Source organism: Streptopelia decaocto (genome assembly GCF_964273445.1).
Source record: "Streptopelia decaocto genome assembly, chromosome: 7".
Classification (NCBI taxonomy): domain Eukaryota; kingdom Metazoa; phylum Chordata; class Aves; order Columbiformes; family Columbidae; genus Streptopelia; species Streptopelia decaocto.
Genome location: NC_138661.1, coordinates 4,397,664 through 4,413,612, shown reverse-complemented (window position 1 = coordinate 4,413,612; position 15,949 = coordinate 4,397,664). Strand labels below are relative to the sequence as shown.

Sequence of the window (15,949 nt, the reverse complement as noted above, 5' to 3'; positions counted from 1 at the left end):
TCCCCACGAGAGCTCAGCGTCTTAGTGTCACCAAAAGGAACAGCAGATAGAGAAGAACAAATGAGAACTGGGAGAGAACAGTGGCCAAGTTTACACAGATGGGAAGACAATTTTTTCATGCAGGAGTGTCCTAACCACAACTAGGGAATATTTACTGTTTAGTATTTCACTATTTTCCTTCACTGTTTTTCACAGAATGAGAATTGAGCGTTAATAGGAAAAAACTGAGATATGTAATTGCTCAGCCTTATGCTCAGCCTTTCAGTATAGAGTCCTGGCAGATACCAATATGCATTAATTGGAGAAATTAAAAGCTAATGCCAGGGCTTCTTGTGCTTCAGAATTGTTGTGTTCATAGAAACATGGCTGGCAATGGAGCTCCAAACACCTAGAATACAGCACAAATCAATCCAGCCCACTGCCTTACAAAACAGCCCTGAAAGAAGCTGCCAATGCCCCGATTAACTGTTACTATATTTTGAGAACTACAATTCCTTTTCCTCGCTAAGCTACAGGAACCCATACACCTGTGTATCTGGCGGTTCGCAACTGCTCTTTAGGAACGTCAGGGCTTCCTCTTGGATCCATGAAAAATTCCCTCTTCCCCAGCAGTTCCAATTTAAGCCGTGTGCCCAGGCCAGCCTGGACGCCATCCCAGCACACAGGACTGATTCCCTGGGCTCAATACCCTTCTGGAAAAGAAGAGGTATTGTAACAGTTACTCCACAAACTTGGTACCATCTCCACAGCTCTTCCTTCACTTGGTAGAGGTAGTTGTCATACATGTAGAAGGACCTAAGGACTCCAAACCCTTCTCTGCAGGCTTTCCCACACGAAGCTGAGCTCACTTTTCTTTTCTAACCAGCCACATCTTAGAAGATGGACAAATCCTGTTCTATTTTCTACTCATACAATTGCCACAGCTCCTCTTCCAGCTCCCCCAGAACCAACTAGATTATTTCTCTGCATCATCCCCAAAGACCCTGCCAAGTCCAGGGCTCCCCGTAGCAAACTCCTCCCGGTTACACAGCTGGAAAGCAGCAGCTATGTGTGATACACAGGCCACACTGCACATTTGAACTGCTTTTCCATTTTGTTTCCTATTTTCTTCCCTAGCTTTGACTTCAACAAGCACTCAACTGCCCTTTTCAAATAACTATTACAAATCAATGACCTTTCCTGAAGGAAAGCAGCTGCCCTTCACTTCATATTCCTATATCTCCTTGCAATTTTCTTTTGTCAGCTTTTGTTTTTACCATCGCAATGATCTCGCAGGACCAGTAAACCATCACCTCATATTCTAGTTAAGCACACTGAGTGAACAGGACTCCACAGGTGGCCTCCCCCTCTGATGGGAGAGCTATTTATTCCTTTTATTCTTCCCCTTCTACCCTTTAATCAGCTGTTCTTGAGAACCATTCTTCTCCCACAGCAGCTCAGCTGATTTTTATTTCATAGCTTTTGGCAACACATTTTGTTGCAACACATTGAGGTGACCAAGATGCCATTCCAGAGCTGAAACAGCTGCGCATTTTCTCCTTCACAGATCAATCTCGCCTGAGAGAGAAGGGGTTGACCTCTATCATGTTTAATCAGCATTGGCAAAAACAATGTACATCAGCTACCGAAGCTAAATTCCTTGTATTATCTTCATTTTTTTTAATATTGTTGAATAAACTACTAATCTCCAAGGACGGGAAGGGAAGAAACAGTCACCATGCATCAATTAAACCTGGGGGTCTTGTGGGGAAGAAAGAGATGAGCCAACAACTGTGAGAAGGAAAAGGTGCAACTAAGTTCCTTTGACTCCTTCAAGCCCTGGGGTCTCCTACACAACTACTCCAACAGCATTCAGTTGGCACCTGCACATTACACTGCATTTCACAGCTCCAGGTTACGCCGGGAGCCTTGACCTGGTGGGAGAGGTGAAACGTGGACATCTAAGTGGCGCTTCAGAATGAAGTCGAGCCCCCACGCTGTCTCACAGCTGACAAGAATACACACCGAGTTTTGGGACACCAAGGTGCAAAGCAGCCGGGGGGGACAGCGGTTGTCCCACCGCACTCCATCAGCTCCTCTCCTTTGCTGTCACCCCTCACAAGAGATGTAAAGAGGAATTATTTTAGGCAGAAGAGGAAATGAAGGAGCACATTAATGACTGAAGACCATGCTACAAGTCCAAAGCAAACCCCAAGAAGCTGAGAAAAGAAGGTCATACCTAGAATTAAAAGCTTTATCCCTGTCAGACACTCACAACAGATGTGATACTGTGCAATTAAAACAGGGCAACAGAACCTCTTAATTAAACATTTTATTTAAACCAATACAAGCACCATGCTTAGCAAAAAAGATTTGGTTTAAAGTAAACATGCAATGTGAACTAGCAGAGACTAAACAGCGTATGGAAGTTGTACTGGTTACTGATATTTTCATGGAATTGCCAAATTCTCAAAATTGGCCGTGAACCTCTCGCAGCATTGGTGCCAACCCTGCCATGTCACAGGACACAAGTTACGCAGAGTCCGGATCACGTAACAAAAGCAAGAGTTTCACTGTGCCCCTCCTCTTGTCCCATCATACCCCCAGTTCACAGTTACTAGATGTATCTATTAAAAAAGAAAAGATAGTTGCATGACATTTCCTTTTTTGAGCGCACTGAAGCGAGGAACTGAACTCCCTTGCTTTTGCATGTGTGATTCAGACTCCTGCTACCAGTTCAACGTTGATTTCTGGACTAGCTATTTTACAGTTAAAGATACAAAAATGGAACTCTGGTACAAATGCAGAAGATGCTCCTTTGGAGAAGTGAAAAGGTGTTGACACCTGCATTATTGCCTTGTTTGATAGATCAAAACAGCATTCATGATCCTAGAAACACACTTAAACCATCAAATACTTTTTGTTAAAAAAATTCAAACAATACAAATCCATTTTATAGGCTGACATGCAAACTCATGCTTTAATTCAGCTTGCCATCAATTAATAGGATTACAAAAGCTGTATCCCTGCCACCTAGTCAATATTTAAAGCAAACCAGATTAATTGTGGCAGAAGTCTCCCTTTATGAGAGACCTCTAACTCCAGGCCAAGGATTCTATGGCCAACCCAACTCCTGAAAAATAGGAGCTCACAACGGAAAATGCTGACTCTCAGACCTTTAGCTACAAAGGCTCCTATAAGTGCCATTAATTTATGTTGTCCTTTAGTTTGAATCCTCTTTAGAGATCTGAAAATTCAAGACAAATGTACGATTACAGAAGGGCAACTCACTAGTAAAGCACAGTCAGAACATACTGGCCTTCTGAACATGGACACATCTGCCTCCTGCTTCTCTTCAGTACAGAAAAGAGAGTTCTAAAGGTGGGAAGAAAGAGTACATTATGAAAACAAGTATGATCTGCGCAGGATTTTGACATAATTAATGCCTTTATTTAATCAAGTATTAGCACTACCTGCATCTCAAGAGCCTAGGACAGTAAGCAGCAGCCAGTTGTGTCGAAACACTGCATTAAAACCAAGAAAACCACAACGAAGCCTAGAACAGCAAACATCCTCTGCATGCTTGTTCTCCAGGTACCTGCAGCTGCTTCCTCAGCTCCACAGCTCTGAGAGGGGACGGACGTACAGCTGCCAAGAAGAGCTGTTTGAAGAACAGTACTGGTGGGCTGAGTAGCATCAACATCACCTTTCACAAGAAAATGGCTTTAATGCTCTCATGGGGATTTGTTCGCTCTGTGCAATTGTGGGGCAGCACTCAAGGCAGAAAGTCCTTAAGTGGAGGCAACAATAACGCCTGAAGAGACAAGAAAAGAACTTGGACTGAGATACAGCCAATGTTTTCTTGGCAGAAGGTGGAGTGATCCTGAGATGAAGAATCAAATTCAACCATTTGACTGCAGCAGCTCCTCCCTTCTCCTCCCTAGAGAGAAGGAGAGAGGCCCCTTTTACAGTTATTTTTGTCAAGACCTGTGCGAGCAGCAGTTGGATGTTGGCAGCCTCCCAGTGTACAAAGTACAATAACAAAGATGATTAATCCAGTTTTCCCCACTGCCAATCAAGCTGAACGGTACAAGTGGCAGTTTCCCTGTCCCCCGCGCTGTACTGACATGCCTGTGAGCACAATGCCAACAAAACGAGATCCTTGCTGTTTCAAGACTGATGCTTAGAATGACATTATTCTTTAAGCCAAAGTCTTATTCATACAATGTTTGTCACAAAAGATATTGTTTTTATTGATCTGTAGTACAGAATGATCAAGCAACAGTTTCATAATCCACATTTTTTTTTGTCCAGGGAAGTGAAATTGTTTTTCCAGTTCACGACGTTAACACAGAAATGTAATTTTAATTACAAGCATTTTTTTTCCCTGCACTGAAAGACCAACTTAATTGGATCATTCTAACACGTACTTTGAAAAGCTCCTCTGAAGTCAGATTAGTATACAAATAAATGAGCAGTAACATCAAACTAAGAAGAGATTTACCAACACTGAGGACCTTTGCAAATGAATTCCCTGTGATTTTAGAGGAATTAGTGTTTTAACACTAACACAACAGATGTTTACAAACAAAAAATAAACCTCCTTTCAGCAAAGGTTTCACAGCATGAAATACTGGCCTCCAAATTTAACACTGCATTCCTTCCCAGCAAACAGATTTGTTAGCGCAGCTGTATTTTAAGGTACATTATCAACAGGAAGCTGCTCTCACGCAGATACTGATTCAGAAGCACAACAAACACTCATGAGCAAGATAGTGAGATACTGTCACATGAGCAACTCCTTTTGCCACCGCATGGGCCGACCGCGTCCCATGTCAGACAACTACTCTAGCGAATATAAAACAGACCTGTAAAAAGACTGGTCATATATAAAAGTTAAATACTATTTTCACATTAGAATATTTGTTGTTTCAAAGAGATGAACCGTAAGTAAATGAAAATCAAATTACCACTTATGCAAAAGCTTTATCTGGAATGTAGTTTTGACCAACAAGCAGTTAAGAAAGAGACTGTAATTACTGAAAAGCTATGTGTGGCCAGCTTTTATAACAAAAGAGATAGAAATCATTCATAATCATGAAAAGCTTTAACCTCCTGACTCCTACAAATGGAGTAGATGACTGGAATTTCAAAGAAAATGAGGTTAGCTTTCTTTTCTAACAGATGTCAACTGCAAGACCAGGCACTCGGAAAAAAATGTTACTTGGATTCTTTAACAAAGTTTTTACCAAATTCGTAATAAGTGGCAGTGTAAAATTCTCAAGTCATTTTAAAGCTAACAAATTAAAGGCACACAGTATTTTAACAGGTGTTCATATAACAGGAAATGAGCAAAGAGGTAAAGTTCTTAACAGTGTAGTAAGTTATATATGCAAAACATCTGGTACGAGTGTAGCCAGAGTTGTAGTTCAGCCCTTAGTTATCATCTAGTTCCTGTAAGACTATATCAGCATGAGAACTGGACAGTCAACGCTGTGCCCTGAAATTTTGTAAGATTGACTCAGTCAACTGAGGAATTACTGGAATGACAAAAATTAATTCCAAGAATTTGAGAAAGTTCACGTGGACTCGATGGCAAGGCAAACGGATGGATCTGCAGTACAAGGATTTTGTGTTTTGGATATTAAATGCTTCCAGAGAGTATTTTTCAAAACTGAGAAGACGTTAAGTCAAAAAGTCGGAAAATTACGTGACAGTACACAATTTCTGCATATAAATGGCTAGTATATGTCATAAGGATGCATTTGTAGCTCAGAAGAAGTTAGCGTCAGCTTCCAAATTATGTTCGTAGATAGTTATAAATCCAGAACTGAACTATTTTAGTTATAGAAATATTAGTCACAGGAGTGCAAAAGGAGTCCCTGCAGAGGAGTATTCCCTTTTAACAGGTACAGATAAGGAAACACCTGCAAAGACTTGTTACTTCAAGGAGACAGACCTGCTATTCTTTGCACAAACTTTGCACAAGAGAGATACTGCAGGAGACAGATGTAAATACAGTGCATTTTTTAGATGTAAGTATTCATGTCTGGTTCCAGTATTATCAGGATGGTACATAAATACTTATTTTCGGAGGTTTTCTTAATGGAAGAAGCCCAGTTTCTCACGCAGCCACTCTTCAGTTAGGTCTTCTGTATTTCTTATTTCAAATACCTAAACAAAATTGCATTGTGTAAATTCTTCAGGTGATGGTACTTGAAAGGGATAAGCATACAACGCAGTCAACACCTTGCCACACAGGTTGGTTGAGCCGTAATAAACCAGGAACCAACCTGCGGTTTTCACGTGCTTTCTTGAAAGGTTCAATTAATGTTCTAAAGTAACATCAGTGGAAAATACACAAGACTAAGTGGCAAGGAATATCACTAACTTGAGCAATTCCATAATTCCTATTTCTAGACTTCATTCTTCTTTAAAACGAGGTAAGAACAGCACATGTACTACATTTTAAAGTTATTCTGAAATGGCACCATCTCATATGCATTATCTCAGCAAGAAGATAGTCTGTTTGAAGAATACGAATTAATTTAAGCTCTGGGTTGAATTAAGCTCAAAGTTCAGGAAATTTGCCCAGCCCAAGACACAGTTATTTCTCCTCTGAAATGAAACAAATCCACATTATCCAGTAGCACACTGTTTTCCCTCTAAGAAAACCGAGATATCTCAGAATAAAAAACCCAACCAAACAAAAACCACCAACCCAAAGCTTTGTAGAAGTCTTAAACCTAGAAACAGAAAATAAGCCAGAGACACCAATATACTCTTTACTTTCCATATGGGCAAGCAATGTTTTGGGTTTGTTTGGAGTTTGTTTGGTTGTTCGTGCGGTTTTTGTTGTTAATGTGCTTGAAAAAAGGCTCAGTTAATCCTGTATCACTAACTGGAGTCTTCGAGATGCCCACAAATAGATCATCTTTTCAGAAGAGTCAGATAAGTAAATTTTACAGATCCACAGGCTTTCAAACACGCCTTCTTCTAGGCAATAAAAACAAGAAAAATATTGTCACTGGAAAGTGGTGTTACTATTCTGACAACACTGAAAATAAAGCTCTGCCAGCACTAAATCAGTTATCTGCCCTTCTAAGGGTATGGAGCAGAGAGCTGCGAAAGGCACGCAGGCCAAAACAATGGATGGGATTTTTTAAGACTCACAAAGTCTTCCAGTGAACCTGCTGTTTGGAAAGAACTTCCTATTTAATCCTGTCCTCATCCACTTCACCATTTTAATCTTCTTCAGAAAACAATTCAAGTTTTGTATCTTTTCTTCCTCATTCCCCATCTCTGCTGGAATGGGCTCTGAACACTGTTTCTTGTATTCAGACAGTGATTCACTACTATCAACTAATACTGATTTTTTTAAGTAAAAGATGAGGGATAAAACCCACAAAACTTGGTATTAAAAGAACAGGTTAACAGAAGCTAATACGCAAGCCACTGAAAAAATGAGAGGGCTCAGCTGAGTCACATGCAGAAATCGCAGCAGGAGGAAGTCGCAGCATGAGCTAAAATGAAACATGGCTCAGTGAGTGGGGACAATGAAACACATTTGAAGAACAAGTAAGCAACCTGGAGACAGACTGTCTTCTCCAGCTTCAGAAGGAAGATAATAGACCCCTGATCCAACTGAATTTCTCCCTCTTGACAGGTGAGAGTAACTCCAATAGAGCTAGTGCCCAGGCTTACACCTTCTTCTCATCAACTCTTCTTTCTCACCTACTGAAAACTTTCTTTCTCCTGAACAAATTCTTCCTTTCTATCAAAGATGCTAAAGTTCTCAGGCCTCTGCGGTGCAGTTTCAACAAAGTTAAAAAAAAGATTTCTTGGGGCTGTACTGACTGCTTCCCTCCCATTTAGCCCTGTCAACTCAACCTTTAACTTAAAACAGAGAGGTCCTTTCTCACAGGGTATAGCTAGAAGAGGGAGAAGTTCACAGTTTTCTTATTGGCATAAATTACATTTTTACTGGGATGTTAAAAGTACTCAGTCAGGATAACGAAGATCAAAAGGGAACGGTGCTATTGGGGAATGCTGAAGTCACTTCATATTGTATGAAAAACCTGAAGTGGCCACTCACTCTATTTGGCTTTACTGGTTGAAACTGAAACTTTAAGAAATCTAGGTGCCAATTAAGCAGAGTTTTCAAAGATCTTCAAAATTACAATTAGCTGTGGCTTTTTTTTGTTTGGTTATTGTTTTTGTTTGTTTTTTTATTTGTTTGTTTGGTTTGTTTTCTTTATATATATACCTAAGCTCAGTGAATGCAGTGATTTATTCTGGTCTCAGTACTGGAGGAGGCAAACACAGGAAGATTTAGAATTGTTCAGCACTTGGCACATGGGTTATTTATTCTGAAGGCTATGTTCTGCAAGCATCCAACCCATAAGCCATCCAGCAAAACTAGTCCACACCACACAACTTCAGTCTATTCTTCCCATCAATAAATTCATTTGCCAAAGTAAAGACATCTGCCCTACTGATGGATATTTTAGTTTTAGAGAACACTGTTCTTCCTGTACCCTAAAACTCCACAAATCCTTACACGTCACTCTCTTCAGTCTTCCTAAAACAAAATCTGCCCACTGTAATTACAAAGTTTCATAATGCCCTTCTTGCAATAGGTTCAAGCAGGACACAAAACAGCTTCTGCAACCTGCATTTAATGGGGAGACAGTTATTTCAGGTGTTCAGTTATACCTTAGTGAGTTCAGCTGTCTGTACAAGCTTATTCTTGCTTCCAGCATACATCATCTGTTGTTCAGGCTTACATCCTGTAGTTGTGTGAAAAAAAAAAAAATATATATATATATATATATATATATATATATAAAGAGGTTGTCTAGTTATTTAAACTGCAACACTTAAAAAATAACATTTTATTTTTTTGAATAATCCAAACTGAAAGCTAAAGTCTCCATCCAGAGAAGTGACCTGTTTCTCTACATACATTGTCATCCTTGCTCTTACTTTCATAGCTGGTACTTGAAAAGCATTTCCAGAAGTAATAGTTGTGCAAGTTGAATTCGTGGTCTCAACATGCACCTGTATTTCCACTTAGAGGTTCCACCAAATACTGTGGTGGTCAAACTTGAATCACAACAGCCAACCAAGCAGCACCTCCTGCCACCACAGTACTGTGCTGATTACACTACATTCAATTCTTTACCCTCTTCCCGTTTCTGGAAGATTCTCATGTTTTTGATAGTTAAACTTACACAGATCTTTATGCCTTCGAGCTGGAGTTAAACTGAGAACAAACCAAGTCAGTTTGAATTTGTTGTTCTTTCTCCTAATGTCTCCCCAAATTCCCAAACTTAACTGGTAGCTCAAAATGACTCCCCTCTCACCCCCACCACAGAGCCACTGCAGTCACGGCTATAGGTAACTGCTGTTTAAAGTCCCAGCTAATGGTTCATTTCTGACTCAGTCTAACCATTATCTTATGTTTGTAGAGATTTTTGAAACACAAAACCTCAAGGAAAAAAGGCTTTTCTTTAGTATTTGCTTGCTCATAAGTTTCTACATATGAGTGTATAATACTTCTAAATCTTGCCATCGATAGAGAGTACTATGTAAGCTCTCTTTTCCTATGAAGTACTACTAGTCTGCCTGCTTTGCTACTTCAAGGTCTCCCAGAAAGTTTCTTGCTGTTCTAACTCACAAAATATCTGTCCTTCTGAAGACAAGTAACACCCATAACATTCAAAGATGCTCAGGTAACTGCAGAAGAATATGCTCACTAGTTGCTAAACTCTTTACCTACCCAGTTATTCTAGTTCTGAGTAATGAAGGGTAAAACAATGCAATCAGTTTATCTTCTTGTAAGGGATAACAAGGATAATCCAGTAATACCAGCAAGCTTCCCTATTACAATTCAGAACACAGATGGAAGCCACAGGAGCAACTCAGCTCTGTAAGAGCAAACCAAGTCACAGGTTATTTGGCTTCTATTAAAATTACAGAGTTTTCTGCACAGTTAGGTTTATGTTTAGGGCTAATGTGATGCAAGCAGAGGAACCTACTGCTCCGTATAAATCTGGGACAATCTAAGACTACACTCTTTTTCTCCTTGACTACAGCCTGTCCACCCAGCACTTTTACCTGCCCAGATGTGGGTTCCAGAGCCCTCTTTTCCTTCTTTTTCACCCCTAGTTGTTGCAATCCTTTAGACCTTCACATCACAGCACTGTTTGGGAGCACCCTCTGTTGCTGCCCATTACATACAGGCCCCCCAGAAAACCTTCCTCTCAAATCCCATCCTAACCCTTTTACAGAGACCTGTTTCTTTCACAGGTAGACACCAGTTCCATGTACTTCTGAGGAATTTCTTCCCAGCCAGTCGCTAACATCCCAACAGCAAGATGGACAGAGATTAACAGAAACCCTCAGGAACAGAGGTGGTAGCTTCCAGCCCTCTTCTCACCCATTTCCTGAGCCTTATCTGGTGATATTTTGAGGATTCCCCAAGGTTTGACGAGAGGGTGATAGGATGGAGTTAATATACTGGAGATTCCCCTCTGCCAAAGAAAGTCTCCAGATGCCATAGCCTTATAGGGCCTCGCTTCCAGCACCGGCATCAGCAAATCCAGCCTTAAGTATCTGAACCATTATTTGAGCGTTAAGCATTCATTTTATCTTCCATAGCAAAGAATATCCCCATATGTACAGCACACAGTAGCTACCACAGTGTTCACTCACCAACCGGACTGGAGAAGATAAAGCACAAGGGGTAAGAAACTCTTCCATCATCATGTTGATACTTGTAACTATACACAATAAATGTTTTTTCTGAGGTTAAAGAAACTAAGAAATCAACAATTTTATTAGGATATAATCCTCAGTTATCAGAGCTTGATGAAGGCACAAATAAGTCTTGAATTCTAGGAGATGCTTTAAATTTGGTAGGGACTCTCACTGTTCTCCTGTTTTCACTTCCATATTTGACTTTCAGAACTGACGCTGCCTTTACCAACCTCTACCAGAGCTGGGTGACAGGGCTGTCTTATTGTTTCACATCAGAGTTAAAAATCACCCTTTCATCACAAATATTCTTTTCCCAGCTTTGTAAAAAGACTTCCCACACCCACCAATGTGCTTAATGGAAGCCAAATTCCTTCTTTGCAGACTAAGCACTTCATTGTTTCAGGTGTTTTGCTGAATTTTAACTCAAGTTTTCACTAGCACTCCTGCTTAGTAGCCTCCTACTGCACTATGCTCATGAAAGGAAAGATTCAGAACAGCACGTGGAATAGTGCCAGCCGGCTTTTGAGGATAATGGAGGCAGATATTTTCTTCACTAATAACTTAAGTACCCCTCTTATTCCATCTAGTTAAAGAATAATTTGCTTGCCTCTTTTTTCCTTTTAAATACAGGGATTCTTCCCCAGATCACATGCCTACAGCACTCCCAGAATCTGTAACTGCAGCAAAACAGCAAAGGCCACATGCTGACAAAGTACCAAAATGGATCCTAAGTTACACAGGCACTTTTCTAAATTTAGAAGTAGCCACATACAAAACTGGTACATTTTACTCACTTCTTTACATTAACAGCAGCATGGTTTCATTTTACTTCCCCAAACTTTATCTAGTCTAGAAGAAAATAAAAATCTTCGGAAAAGCTTAAGTGTTTCAGTCATTGTTTCAACAAGTGGGACAACTGTTTGGTGTATCACAAGAGCTGACACCCAGGTTATCTCACAAATAAAGTATCAGTAAAGTCACACTACATGCAAATATTGGCCTAAAAAGGTGAAGTCCAACTCTGAACATTTTGAACAGCTTCCAGGAGTGAGTAAGACCAAATGCCAGCAGCATTAGAAGGATATCGAGGTTGTCTCTCAGGCAGCTCATCTTTTAGCTCATCGGGAGAAATACCCTGGTAACATTAAACACAAGCAATATTTGAACAAATGACCTTGCACTTGAAGGTATACTATGAAGGCTAAAGCAGAATAATAGAACAGTGAAATAGCTGTACATCAGATGTACATCTACAGTTGAACTGATAATGATCTCTCAATCAAATTACTAGATCAGTTTAGGAAAGCAGTTTGTGTGCTAATAGATTCCTATGACTAAACATAGAATTAATGTTAGCATGAATAATCATCTCTATTTTAGGCATAATGAGTTTAGACAACATTTTTGGCTCTAGTTGGATATGCTGGCAGCTACTATGCTTTTCTAACTCCAGTGCTAAACAGAAGTAAGCAAGCACACACCAAAAAGTATCTGTTAAAATCAGCTACATAAATGGTGTTTTTGAAAAACTCAGTCCTTCCTCCTTGAGCAAGCAAAAAAGAGTCCCCATTCTATCTAAATCTTACATTAACTTCTACGTTCTAGGAATAAGAGCTACAGTTAATGCTCAAATCCCTAGGAAGGATTTAATTTTGCCCTATGTACCATTAAGAAACTCTACATGCTGGGCTGACCTTATTATGCCACCTATCAAATTTAGAGTCTGCAGAGGATTAGCAATCCCAGCTTCTAATTGATGGCAGATCAGCTCAGAGTCAAATATGCAGATCTATGGGGAAACACAGCAGAAATCTCTTCAAAAAGCCAGAAGGTGCCAGAGATGCTTTTTACCTAGTTGTATCATAACAGCTTTAAAATAACTTTTTTGTGCAATTAATTAGTCAACTCAATTGCTTCTGCATAGTTCCACTATTAATAGTGCTGTGCTTTACATGCAGAGTGACCATGCATTTAAATAAGCTCATGACCCAAATTAGATTAAGAGTTTGATAACAATTTGAAACTAAGGCAGTACCTTAGAGACAACAATACATTGCAGGCTGAAGATACTCTTATTTACAATTCATTTAACAAACCTCATGCTCCTCATCCAGCACCACCAACTGCTTATCCTTGTCGATTTTCACTATAAATCAAAAGAAAATGCAGATCAATTGATCTATACAACGTATGCACAAAGCTTTTTAACATTCTCCCAATAAGTGCATTCCTCATGCTTCCATTCTGCTTCTTCAGTCTGTCGCCTGACTTCCCAAAATCACTGATGGCAAGAGAAGTGCACAGACTCAGCACTGTTCATCGCAATACACTCCTCTCAAATTTCACACAGAAATGTCAAACTCCCCTACTTAGAGGCTACAAAATTTACAAACTCAAATGACTGTGACTTGACATTTTTTTACCATCATTTTACAACCAGTGGTAGACTCTGAGCTACAAATACTAAGAGCAGATGCAATCTTGTATCATAAGAACAGTGTTGCTTTACTGTTCAAATTACAAGCAGAATTAGAAGTATCAAAGTTCATACAAGAAACAGCCTCTTGGCTCACATTTACCTGGTACAGCAGCAACGTTACGTGAGAAGGAAAAGAGAAGATCAAGTTTTCTGCAAAACTTTGCAATTTTTGTCAGACATGTTTTTAACTTACTTATAATGGCAGCATTGTTGGTTTCTTTACGAAACCGGAATTTTCTCAGTTTCTCCACCAGGTCTTCAGCAACATCACAAACCACCAGAGATTCACTCTAAAAAAAAGGAAATGACAGAGGGGAGGGAAAGGTAAATCTTTCTAGTAAACCAGAAAAGAATCCCCATGTCATGAATATGTGTGCATAAATCCTGCTTTAGTGGTACTACATGCAGCTTGTTCTGTTTCAGAACATCAAACCAGAAAAAACACAGATGAAAGCAGTTTTTAAAAACACTCTAAGAGAACACTTACCTGTTTTAATATCCCTCCTCAAAGCCACACAGTTAACTAGAAGTATTTATTAGCTATTCCTGAAGTGGGATTATTCTCACAGCTCTCAGAAGTAAACAGTTTTTACAGTTCACTTGCAAAGACAAGTCCTGAAACAAGGAAGCCCCTTAATGTGGCAGTAAACTGGCTAAAGTAATCTAAGTATATAAAATAACAGGAGCTACTATTAGCGTTTCAGAAGCACACAGACAGTAATCAAGGGTCACTCCTTATTTTTACCCCCAAATATACTAACTGAACTTTCGAGATTTTCACACACGGAAAGCATTTAACACCTTTTAACCAAAAAGCATTCATACTTTCCCCCTCCATGTGCTTATAGGTTACTAACTCCAAGTTTTCAGAGTAAGTGTCCAGATAAGATATTAGTCATCATACTGAAGATAGGGAAGGAAATGATTATTTCGCAAGCAAGTTATCTTCCATTAAACATGCAATTTTTAAACTGTACCAAGCCAACCACTATCACTTCCTGAGCAACATTTTATACACACAACCTCTACAGCCACAGTTAAGAGATGCATGCCAGCTAGAAAAGGAAAAGTTATTTAACATCTCCAGCTTATTCATATTGTATTTGTAAATTCCTAAGGTATCAAGGCTTTTGTGCCAAAACAACTGTTTCAAGACTTCCTTAGAAAAACTGCTCAAATTTAAAAAAAAAATAAAAAACGCAAGATTACCTATCACAAGTTCTACTAAAGAGCTGTATCATTCAGATAAATCACTGCGTACAAATCAGAAGAAAGTTACTTTTTAAACTCTGAGTTCTGTCTCCTTGCATTCAACACTGGCTTGTGAGAATTTCCTCAGAAAGCAGAGAAGCATCTCTCCTTCCCCACTTCCAAATTCACCTTGCAAATATCCTATATTCGTTTTTACTCCTGAAGAGACTTTCACCTTAACCAAATTCTGGCACAAAGTCTTGTCGTTCTGCTTCCTCTCAACAGCTGGAGAGGAAACCGGGCTCTGCTGTGACAGGACAGGTCAAGCACCGTGTGTGCAGATCCATTAATTTGCTTGTTTACCCTAAACGTTAAAGATTTTTCTTGGCTCCCTCTGATCCACAAAAATCATAAATATCCACTTTTGCTATTTCAGGAGATCTCAACAGACAAACAAGAAAACAAACCAACCAGAAAACCACACCAGAATTCAAAGTTGAAGTTATATTCTGTATTAAATGCCCTTTTCTGAAGCATTTCTCCCAGTCCTCTGGGCTCAGCAGTTTCCTAACACCATCCCGCAGGCACTGCTGTGTAAGCATGGCTCTTGCTTATACCTTTACAGCCACGCAGACATAAATCCCTAAGAAAAGTTGAAGGCCGCGCCTGCAAGACACACGGTGACAGCAGATTTGGATCATCTACCGGGGCTAAGTTGACTCACCAGTGCCTGATTTAATAGAAACTGAAGCAAATCAAGAGACAGAAGGGCTGCACAGACAGCAGGCACACCTGCCAAGCAGCGCAGCAGGGGGTTTGCTGTGGGTGACCCTCAGCCACCACTCACACCGCTATTACATCGCAAGATTTTCAGAAGCCCTGTAGCCGGCAGGGCCGGTCACCGCTGCCTCCGCAAACAGCTGCTGCTTCGCTCTCCCCCCGCAGCAAAACAACCCAGAAGGTCCTTTTCCTTGCGGAGCAGCGGGTGAGCACAGCCCGACCCGGAGATGCCGCTCACGGCGGCCCCTTCCAGGCAGCACCCCCAGAGCAGCGGCTCGCCCTGAGGAGAACCGGTGCTCGCCGCTCCCTAAAGCACCTGCTCTCCCCTCACAACTTCTTCCCCCGGGGACACCGGCCTCACGCCGCCCCTCCCGCCTCAGCAGGGGACCCCCCCGAGCCCGCGGAGCCGGTTGCACTCCCCCCGCTTCCCAATTCCCCTCAGGCAGCACCGGCTCCTCTCACCATCTTGCGCGCGCACAACCGCCCAACCGCCGCCGCTCGCGCGCCACCAACGGAAACCGCCGCCGCCTCCTCGCTCTGCTGCGCACCCCACTGCGCCTGCGCGACGGAGACCCCGCCTCCCCCTCCCCTCTGGCCAATCAGCACCGCTGTCCCAGCCGGGCGGGGCAGCGTCACCCGCCTACGGGTAGCGGGAAGGTTCAAGGGCTGGCGGGGAGCGGCTCATTACCGGGGGCTGTTCAGGTGCCGCGGCGACGCCGGGAAGGGAGAGAAGGGGCGCCTCGCACACCTCCGCCCCCT

The 15,949-nt window shown here is 41.2% G+C and overlaps 1 protein-coding gene across 1 annotated transcript; it reads right to left on the bottom strand.

Moving 5' to 3' along the window:
- Positions 1–2,293: 2,293 nt before the first annotated feature.
- GMFB (glia maturation factor beta) lies at positions 2,294–15,865 on the bottom strand. The gene is made up of 7 exons (XM_082059075.1): positions 15,653–15,865; positions 13,413–13,509; positions 12,837–12,886; positions 11,826–11,875; positions 10,696–10,778; positions 8,695–8,768; positions 2,294–6,153 (listed from the first exon to the last, which is right to left on the bottom strand). Exons 1-7 carry the CDS (start codon positions 15,653–15,655, stop codon positions 6,082–6,084), a joined length of 429 nt encoding a protein of 142 aa, XP_081915201.1. The 5' UTR covers positions 15,656–15,865; the 3' UTR covers positions 2,294–6,081.
- Positions 15,866–15,949: the final 84 nt, after the last annotated feature.

Coding starts and splice junctions, on each gene's coding strand:
- GMFB (XM_082059075.1), bottom strand. Junction 12,887..13,412: donor CAACAATGCTGCCATTATAA/GTAAGTTAAAAA, acceptor TTTGATTTATAG/TGAAAATCGACAAGGATAAG. Junction 8,769..10,695: donor TATCTTCTCCAGTCCGGTTG/GTGAGTGAACAC, acceptor ACACAACTACAG/GATGTAAGCCTGAACAACAG.